This window comes from Parus major, chromosome 24 (assembly GCF_001522545.3).
Source record: "Parus major isolate Abel chromosome 24, Parus_major1.1, whole genome shotgun sequence".
NCBI classification, from domain to species: Eukaryota; Metazoa; Chordata; class Aves; order Passeriformes; family Paridae; genus Parus; species Parus major.
The window spans coordinates 4266554-4276709 of NC_031792.1; the positions used below are offsets into that span (position 1 = coordinate 4266554).

Sequence of the window (10156 nt, forward strand, 5' to 3'; positions counted from 1 at the left end):
GGCACCTAACGTCACACGAGGAGCCCAGGGCAGGGCTGACAACTGAAAAGCCATTTCCTAAGCCTGCCTTCACCATTAGAAACACCACCCCAGCACCCCTCCACTGGCCACCTGTGGGGCTGCTCTGGCCTCCCCTCCCCAAGCCAAGGTGAAGTCTGGTTGACTTCAGCCTTTCCAGATGTGAGATGCTTTAATCCAGGACGGAGATGACAGCTCCACAAAAGCCCACTTGTCCCCTAGGACACCCCAGCTCCAGTGAACCAGAGGCAGCAGCTCTACCAGGAAAGCTATAAAGGGAAACCCTCCTCTGGCACAGCAATCAGGAGCTTGTCTCATCTCAGATGGAAATTGCACTCAGTAAAAAAAAAAAAAGAAAAAGAGAATAATCCATGCATATGACAATTTTTTTTTTCACCACTTTAAGCTGATTCCATCTCTGAGATGGGAGAGAGGTGGCAGAGATTTGCTGACATGTCACTTTAGTAATAAACTCCTCTTTCAGAAACGTGCCATCGCCAGCAAAGCAATCGGCTCGTGAGCTACAAGCCCTGCACGTGGGGCTCCTGCAGCCTCTCCCACGGGGCATCCCCAGGAATGTGGGGACAAAACCCTGCCCAGAAAGGAGAACCTGGCAACAACGGGAAGAGGAGAGGCAGGGGTGAAGTGGCACCACGAGGGATGCAGGAGAACATGCTGTGCTGCTTCCTTACCTTAATACAGGAGGGGTCAGCACAGCCCTGAATTTATTCCCTAAACTTCAGATGAAAAGGGGAGAGATGTGGAGAAGGGCAAAGGTGGTGGATAGCGGAGAATTGGGGGAATTAACTTGGGTTAAGACATGAGTGTGCAGCTTAGCTCCATCCTCAGCCCATCCCCACAGGACTGGAAGCTGCTCCCAGCCCATCCCAGGTGCTTAGAGTTCCTTTACTGCTCAGGAACTGAGAAAAGCAAAGGTGTTACACCTTGGCCTCTGCAAGCCCCAGCTTTATCCCCAACTTAGGGCTTGGGAAATAGGCAGGCAAGCAGTCAGGAGTCTCTGAAATAAATAACTGCAGCAGGATGAAAACTACCGAGTACTGGGCTTGGAGACCATTGGAATGGGATGACTTTTCCACTGGTCTGAGCCCTGGAGACACAGACGAGCACTGATCTGGAAATAAGGAATGTGGTGGTTGTGCAGGGGAGGGGGGAGTTGGCTGGGCAGGGCAGGAGATGGGAATGCTGAACTCGGGGTGTTCCCAGCTGGTGGGACAGGGTGCACAGGCAAAACTCCCTCAGTGGGGTTACTGCAGCTCACAGTGGGAGTGGGAGCCTGGAGCAAAACGGACACAGAGATGGGCAGCCACCAGAGGAGGTTTAGCAATCAGGGCTGGCCCCTTTCATCATCATCATCATCATCCTCTGCGCTGCCTGGCTTTTGTTACTCACACCAGGAGCCCAGCCCGCTGCTGGGCACTGCTCTTTGAGCCCCCCTGAACCCCCCTGGCTCAGCCCAGGCTTTCCCAGGCACACACAGCCTGGAACGGGTTCCCCTGCCCTCCTCCCCCTGCAGGATTTCTGCGCTCATTGACTGCAAACCACAAAGGCAGCTGCCCAAAACCTCAGCGAGAATCACCCTCACTCAAACCCTGGCAGGAGCAGCACTGGGGGAGACACAGAGGCTCCCCAGGACCTGGGTGCTGGAACACACCACATCTACCCATTGGAAACCATTCTTATTTTTCTATTACACAATAAAAACACAGCAAGGCAAATTCCTGTGAATAAAGGGGAAAAGATGGGGCAGCAAAGAGTCATAGAAAACAGACCCATCTCTGAAAAATAGTCTTTTCTGCTTAGCAAACAAGCACTTTCTGTTTGCACCCATCAAACAAACATGCTTGATTTTGTTTTGTTTCACAGCCAAGTCATCATTTCTCCAAAATTATTTCAAGAGCACAACAGGGGCCAAATAAATTTGCAAAACAGGCTTAGGTAGAGAATGACAGAGCTCAGTGGCAAAGCTCACAGCCCTTTTCAAAGCCTGAGTGGAAACCACGGGAAACATCAGGGTTAAAAAAAGCTTTGCCTCATGTTTAACTCAGATTTGACTTTTAGTGTTGGAATCAAAGAGGGGAACAAATGAAGGCATTGCATCACCCTGCCAAGAAAACCAGAGGAGATGGAGAGAGGAGCACAGGCGGGTTCGGGGGGACACCATGCAGGCGCCTGTGCTGCTGATGGGAACGTCAGAGCCTCGCCATGGAGAGCGCTGACTGATGCCAATTAAAGTGAAATCATAATCAAGCCATTTGTTTTGGTGCTGAGAGAACTGCTCCAAAGGTCTCAGCAATGCCTGGACTCGGTTCAAACACTGCATGGAAGTTCAGGATGGGTCCTCTCCAGCATGAACTGCTCACTACTGGTGAGGGCAGAGCTGTCTGGACATGGTGGGAGGGGATGAAGATCAGCCTCATCCTCACAATCTGTGCTTGGGGACACAAGGAAGGACAGAAAACTCTGACCTTCACCTGCACACAATTCCTCAGTGTAACCCCAAAGGCAGGACCAACACACCCAGCAGTAAAAACACCGTCCTGTTGAACACAACACCCTCAAACCCTTTCCTGATTCCCACAGGTTTTGCAGCATCCGGGAGTAAATCCCACCCCTCCTATCCCAGGCAGCAGCTCTGACCCAACATCTAAAGCTTGATTTAAATTTAATACAGTGATCTAAAGTGCTGGTACCCACGACATGCCTGTACCCTACAGCAGAATCATCAGGAGATAGGAGGAAATATCTGAACATCTCCAACGTCTCTGGTCCTAAACCAATTCCCTACAGTGGATTGAATGGAGCAGAGCCTTTACAACAGAGAAGTCTCCTTGCAGCTTTCAGTCCAGCTTTTTTCCCAGCACTGAATTCACTCTGCTTGGAGGGACAGAGCTGAAAAGAGTCTCTTGGCAGGGCACTGCTGCTCAACAGTGGCTCAGGCTCCTCAGCACCCGCCACCCTGATAAAAAAAACTATTTCCAAGAGCCAAAGCCTCTTCCTTGGGAAGAGGGAGGGACAGGACTTTCCAAGTGCTCCAGAGAAACAGCAACTTCTGCTGCTGAGTTTTCAGCTTGCTCTTCCCTTTTGGCATCTGTGAAACACCAAGAAGGGACCTCTAGAAACATCTCTCCTTCCAAATCCTTGGCTGCAGCTCCCTGTCCTCCCACCTTGCATGGAAATGAGTGGGATTGGATTCGACCTGAATTTCTTTTTCCCTTCCCTGACTGCCACCAATGCAGGGCCAGGCAGGAGGTGGTCAGGAACATTGCTGGGGTCTGCCAGAGCCTTTGTAGCAGCATTGCTATTCTGCACAAGTTAACTCCTCCACAACAGATCGATGGGCACGCCGGGCTGGGAGGGGAGCAGGCAGGAAGATTCATGCTTCCTTGATTTCCTCTGGTTTGCACATTCTCTGCTCCTTCCGGCTCCTGCCACGGCACAGCACAGCTGGGACTGACCCAGGGATGCAGCCATGTCCCACTGCCTGCTGGGCCAACTGCTCCTACCTCAAAGCAGCAGGAAAACACCTCCAAATGCCCAGGCAAAACCACATTCCTGCACCTCCCTGTCACCACAGCAGAGCACCGGCCGTGGCAGCAAGCCATGAATTTCCAAGAGCAATTCCCGCTCCAGGGGTGGGACAGCAGGAATGTCATTGGCACAGTGGGAACAGCACCTGCACAGGCTGCACATCCCAAAGCCCACGGGCCCCTCTCCTGGGGCACTCCTGTATTGACCAGGCACCTGCCAAGTGACATGGACATCCCCTGCCACCAGCCCAGCTCCACAAGGATGCACCTATGGCAGCTCCAGGATGGTGACACAGTGCTGTCCTTCCCCACCAGAGTCATCTCCCAGGGGCAGGATTTGTCCCCTTCCCACGAAGCCTCCCTGACAGAAGAATCCCTCCTGCTGACTCACCCAAGCTTCCCTTTGTTCTCCTCCAACACCAGCGACCACCCAGTGCCAGGGCAGAGCACCTCCACCCGTGGTGTGGATCAGGATCTAAACCCAAAACCCTGTTCTGGCCCTCACCAGAGCCTCTTCCCATGAGTTTGCTGAGCACCCACCCAGCTGCTGCCACCCCCTGTGAGTTTCACTGCCCAGACCCCCAGTAACCCAAACCTCTCCCTCTTGGACAGCGAGATCTGTAGGATTTTTGGCATCTGGGAGAACACAGCGGTTCAGGAAAGAAAAGGAGCTACTACTTTTTTAAGCCAAGCTCAAATTCCTAAAGAAGACACTCTGTCCTCCAGCCTCTGCCACCCGTTTGCCAGCCTCTTTGCCCAGTCGTGCCGTGACGCAAGACAAATCCAAAGGAATGGCCACAACACAGCTCCCACCCTCCCAGGAGCACTCGGGGGCCGTGGGGGGACACAAGATTTGGCCGGGAACAACTGAGTTGCAGGAAAATTCCTGCTGAAATTCCTGACGGGGCTTTTTTTCCTGCCCTGGCTTGGCCCCTCTCCAGTGGCTGGCATAAAGCAGGAGTGCGGTGTCACGGCACACACCCAGCTGGCCCCGCAGATGTTGGTGTCACCTATGCACCGCTCCGGAGGAGCAAAGTCGCTCCCGAGCATGCCGGAGTTGCAAGCGCCGCTTCCCAGAGCTGCAATTAAAACCTGGCTTTTGATTTTTAATGTCCCTATCAAACATCCTCTGGGATGACTGCGCCCATCTGCTGTGAGGACAGGGAGGAGTGTCTGGGCATAAGATGTCCCAGAAATTGCGCTGAGCAAAATTACGGATTCCTTGGCGGCCCCGGAACCCCTCGGATTGCTGCTGCAGGAGACAGGACCCTGGTGCAACGCCCAGCCCCCATCTCTCCCCTTCCCAGGGAGGCAATGCTGCCAGGGAGCAGCAACCCCTTGTCTCTGGAGCGAGGGGATTTTAGAGGAGTGGAGCATCCACCTGTCCGGAGCCAGCTCTGTCCTACACTTCCCTATTCCAGCAGGTCTGGACACGAGAAAAAAGCACAAAGCCGCACCAGGGGGTCAACAACTCCCCCTTTCCCCAGGCTGGGTCTGACATGGATGAAGACACCCCGGGCACTGCACTCCAGGAGCAGAGCAGGATTTATCTGCACCGAACGCAGCCAAAAGTGCCCGAGCCATGGTACCGATATTCTGCACTGCTGTGGGGCAGGGCGCCAAAAGGGAATCACATTCCCTTATTTTTCATCCCCCATCAACTTTCCCAAAGACAACCGGGAGGGCTGAACCCAAGCCCAGTCCCCTGGCACTCCAATCTCTCCGCTCGCTGCCCGGTACCATCCTGTACCGCCAAACCGGCACGGCGCATCCCCCGCGGGGAAACTGAGTCACGTCCCCAAAATCACCACGCAGGCAGGACCCCCCCGTCCCCCCAAAGCCCCCGTCCAGCTGCTCCTACCTGAGCGTGGCGCTCTCCCCTTGCCGCACTGTCACGTTGTCCATGGCTTTGGGGAAGGTGGCATCTCCGCTGCGCACGGGCACTCCTGCGGGCACAAGGAAGAGCAGCCTGAGACAGAGGACGACCAGGCACCTCCAGGGCAGGGCCAAGCACCCACCGACCCCCATCCTGGGCAGCGGGGACTTTTCCAACAGGCAAAAAACACACCCGACAAGGCGAAAAGGGGGAAGGGGTGGGTGGAGAGGAGGGATGGGGGGGAGCAAAACCACCGGGGCGAGCGCTGCGGAGCTCCACGGAGATCAGGAGAGCCCCCGGCAAGGCTGGCTGCGAGCGCTGAGCCTGCCGAGCGGCATCGGAGGGAGTCCCGCTGTCCTCGGGCGAGGGAGGAGGACGGGAGGGCCGGGGGGAGGAGGAGGAAGAGGAGGAGGAGAAGTGGCAAAGGTGCTGGGCGAGCCGGTTCTTCGGGCAGCAGTCCGAGGCTCACTTGGGCGAGGAGGCGCCGGGGGGGCCCGGCTGTACCCCACTCCCGCACGCTTGTCCCGAGGCGGGGGCAGTCCAAAAACCAGTAAAAACCCCAAAAAACACCCCCGAGGCCAGCTAGCAAAGGTGTCCAGGCGCAAGAAGGCACAGCGGGCAAAAGCCTTCGGGATGCCCTGCAGCTCCTCTCCTCCCGCCCCGCTGCCGGGGGGCTGGTCCAGGATGCCGGGATGCAGGATGGGGATGAGCGGACGGTGGGATGCAGAATGCGAGGATGTCAGGCTGCCGGAGCCCCTGGCTGGCCTCAGCGGCGGGCGGGGGGGGCGCGGGGGGGCGGCGGCGGCAGCACCCCGGCCCCGGCCGGCAGCATCCCCGGGGTTGTCATGGCAGCGGCTCCAGCGCTGCCCGGCGCCTCGGCTCCCGCACGGCCCGAGCCCCGCACACGGGCGGGCGGGCGGGCGGCAGCGGGGCGGGATGCGCAGGAGGACACGCACATTAACCCCTGCCGCGCCGCGCTCTTCGGGGGGGGATAACGAGACCCCCCCTCTCCTTTCTCCGCTCTCCCCTGCGCTTACCTGCGTCCCGCAGCCAGCGCCGCACAACTCTTCCCCTTTTGCCCTCCTCTACCTCTGCACCTTCCCCAAGCCGGGCGGCAAAGTCGCCGCGCAGGAGGGGAAACTGAGGCACGGGTAATATTCCCCCCGTTTCCCCCCCCCCAGCCAGGTGATGATGAGGAGAGGCAGGAGCGTGTCCTCCTGGTGCCCTGCACCTCACAGACACAGCGGGAGCTCAAGTGGCAAATTCCTCCCCAGCCACAAGCACGGTCCCCGCGTACTTTTTATCAGCTCATAATTTAACAAATATCACATTTGCTTATGCCGGGTAATTCCTCCTTCCCTCCGCTAGTGGCTAAACACATTAATATTTCCAGGCACAGTTCCATGCTGGTAAAAAGGTGCCGGGGAGCATCCTCAGAGCAGAGAGTCCTGGAGGCAGCAGTCAGATCACAGCTTTTGGGGGGCTGCACCCCTCAAACCCCTCAGCTGCCGCAGCCCAGCCTTAGGGAAAAGCAGGTCTCCCCCCCTTGTTGTGCCCAATGATTCCCCGCTTTGCCTTATCCAAAAATCCTCCCTCCATTCCCCCACCGTGTGCTCGGCAGCTTTTGCACGGCACCAACACGGGGTGGGTTTTTTTTTGTTGTTGTTTTTGAGTTCGCTGCTGGCAACCTGAGCTGGATTCAAACTGGTGACCTAGATGTGAAAGGATCCATAGCCCGTTACTAATCCCTGGAGTCTCCGAATCCCCTGTAAACTACTGCTTAATTCACTAACTGTGCTATTTAATCTCTAAAACATTATGAGCTGTGCCGGGCAGAGGAAACACTCCATCAAATAAAGCTTTATTATTATTGTGCATGCTGACTGGTCACACGAGAAGGGGATTGCTCTGCAAGTCTCTCTACTTTTTCCTTGTCTGAAGGTTCTCTGCTCCTTGAATTTAGCGCTGGTGGGACGTGCTGCCTCGAGCCCTGTGTTTTCCCAGAGGAAACGGCAGCTTTCCCCAGCTCTTGGCAGAAGGACTTTAATCCCTGCAGTGAACTCGGCTGTCAGAACTGGCAGGAGAGGGGGGGAACTCTGCATTCAGAGGATCCTTTGGGGCCACAAATTACATGGGAGGGGTCTCTGAAACCTCACTGCGTAAGGAGAGACCGTCAGAGGCTGGGGAAAAGGCTCTGTCCGGGGTTGTGTCATTGCACCGGGGTGTACAAGGCAGCCAAGAATAAAACACACCAATCCTGCTGATTGCTGCGGCATCCAGACACCCCTGGCAGGATGGGGACCCCGCTGCGATACCTGCAGGACCACCACACAAGAGCTGGCTCTTTGTGGGGCCGCTCCTTTGAACGGGCAGAGACCAACTCCTGTGTCAGCAAAACCAGAGGGATTCCAATAACCACAGCCAGTTAACCTTTTCACACGGAATTCAGCCCCGGATCGCCAGGAGCATCTTAAATTACGAGCACAAAAAACACCTCCCTGCACTGAAAACACACGAGGCTGGGGCAGATGTGACCTGCAGAGCTGTTTCAGCCCTTGCCAGGCTGAATTTGGCCCACTGTTAGGAGATCATCAACAGCATTGTTTGAAAATCCCAAGGAATTTACATCCAATATGCTCCTGCATACTAAAGCCCGGCAGAATCCCTGGTCTCCCTCCCTCTCTTGCATACATACAATGTACATATAAATCAGCCTGTCACAGCTCGTCTCTTTTCTGACAGCTGTAATTGCTTCGGACTATAAAAATATCTATAGACAATAAACACAACGCGGGAAAACAGCAAAGAGAAAACCAAATCAAGGTTCCTTTAAATAATTCAGTTGCTCCAGCGGCAGTGGAGCCAGCAACCGAGTCCAGCTGTGCAGGTTCAGCAGCGAGAGAAAGAGAGCTTTGTAGCCTCCTCTGGGGATGAGAGAGGCTTTTTTCCTTCACTGGGTTTTGACCACAGCAGCAGCAGAGTTTGCTGCACACGGGCTGAGCCCATCTGAGCACCAAACAGCCTCTCGCTTTCAACTTCTTCCCTTTCTTCCCACTTAGGTGAAAGTCCTTTTTTTTTCCTCGTGGCGAGCAACAGGCGGGAGACGAGCAGAACGAGGCAGTGGATCTTTATCTTCATCTCATCGCTCTCCTTCCCAGCAAGGCTAAAGGCTCCCCTCTCCTGGCAGAGACCACAAACAGGGCAGCACAAGCAGCAGGGGCTGCGGCGAGAGGGAAGGATGGAGCCGGGGAAGGATCTGCCCCGTGGGAGATGGCAGCTGCAGGGGAGGATGCTGAGAGCCTGGATGAAGAAGGGGTTAGAAGCAGCAAGAGCCTGTGGGTTTGTTTCCCAAAGGAGCGTTTCTATCGATAGCTGGGGAGGACGAGATTCAGAGGCGCAGCAGGGAGGAAATCAGTCCCAAAAAATGTCCCACGGGGAAGAATGATGGCATTGGGATTGCTGCAAGGGACCCCCAGTCCTCCTGCAGGGACCCTCCCGGCAAACACCGCCCCACACAAAACCAAGCTTTTGGCTTTTCACACAAAACCAAGCCTTAAGCAGCTAATCTGCAGATCTGAGTGGTCCCAAAGGCCGATAATCAGATGCAAATTTGCAGTTCAAGTTCCTCTATCAAGGGAAACAACGACATTGCTGCATTTTTTCCTGCTTCCTCCGAAATACCCAGCTCGGATCTATGTTTAATTTTATTGCAGCTGCTTGCAGGTCCAAGTTAAAGATCCTCCCATCCTACAGACCTGCCTGCAAACCTATATCCATACAATCCTACACCTCCCCACACAAGTGGATTTCATTCCTGGAGAACAAAAAACTACTTTCAATAAGTAGGTCATAGCAAGGCAATTCGTACAGCCAGATTTTCCTTTTAATTCCTTTTTTCCCTTTTCAGGGAGTTGATAGATGGCAATCTATAGCCCCAAAGTGGAAATTTATTTTTAATCTGAAATGGCCAAATATGATCAGAAACATAATTTATGCTCGAGACATTCTCGTTCCTTCCAAATGAAAACACGATTTTATAACGCCAGCCGTGCTATCGCATACCACATTATTCTCCAATAATCTCCGAGTTGCACAAAAAGTGCTTAATTTCCTTGGCATTAGTCAGGTGAATGACACACGAGTCCGGGAGAGTTTATCCTGAATAACCGCAGAGCCCTCCGTGTCTCCAGCCATTCACCGGAGCCACAAAGGCTCCAGCTCCGCTCATTTATCCCCTCGTTAATTGTGGCCCCAATTAAAGAACAACGATTGCGAGCCTTACTTGGCCGGAGCCTTTTTGAGCCCTTCTCGCCCCAAAGGCATTCCCACTCCCAGCTGGAGAAATCTCCTGTTCAGGGCTGTTTCTAGGGCAGATTTTGGAATGCAAGCAGCATCCTCATGGGCGCTCAGCCCTCTCAAGCAGGGACAACCAGCACCCTCTTCACGGTGTTTAAAAACAACGCAGGAGACCCCATTAATCCCTGCTAGAGCTGCTGTTAATATTTAACTGCAGTTTAGATAAACGTACAGTAACCATCCTATTAAATTTAAATAAAAAGTGCTTTTGGGAGCCTTCCCCTAAAGCCTCGCTGCCCTGCTCTGCCTGCACTTTGCACCAAGTAAAAAAAAAAAAAAGGAACATTTTGTTTGCCCTTTAAAAAACTGCTGGGCTCGGGTTTGTCGCTTGCTCTCATCGTGCTCGGGGACTTTGAAA

The 10156-nt window shown here is 54.4% G+C and overlaps 1 protein-coding gene across 2 annotated transcripts in view; it reads right to left on the reverse strand.

The window, feature by feature from the left end:
• The window catches only part of LOC107214436 (protein CEPU-1), a 137649-nt gene extending 131859 nt beyond the window's left edge, over positions 1 to 5790 (reverse strand). For both annotated transcript variants that reach the window (XM_015649854.1, XM_015649853.1), the window contains exon 1: positions 5428 to 5790. In XM_015649854.1, the coding sequence (XP_015505340.1) occupies positions 5428 to 5594 (167 nt within the window). In that variant the 5' untranslated portion in view covers positions 5595 to 5790. The remainder of the gene's footprint in view (positions 1 to 5427) is intronic.
• Between the last annotated feature and the right edge of the window lie 4366 nt (positions 5791 to 10156).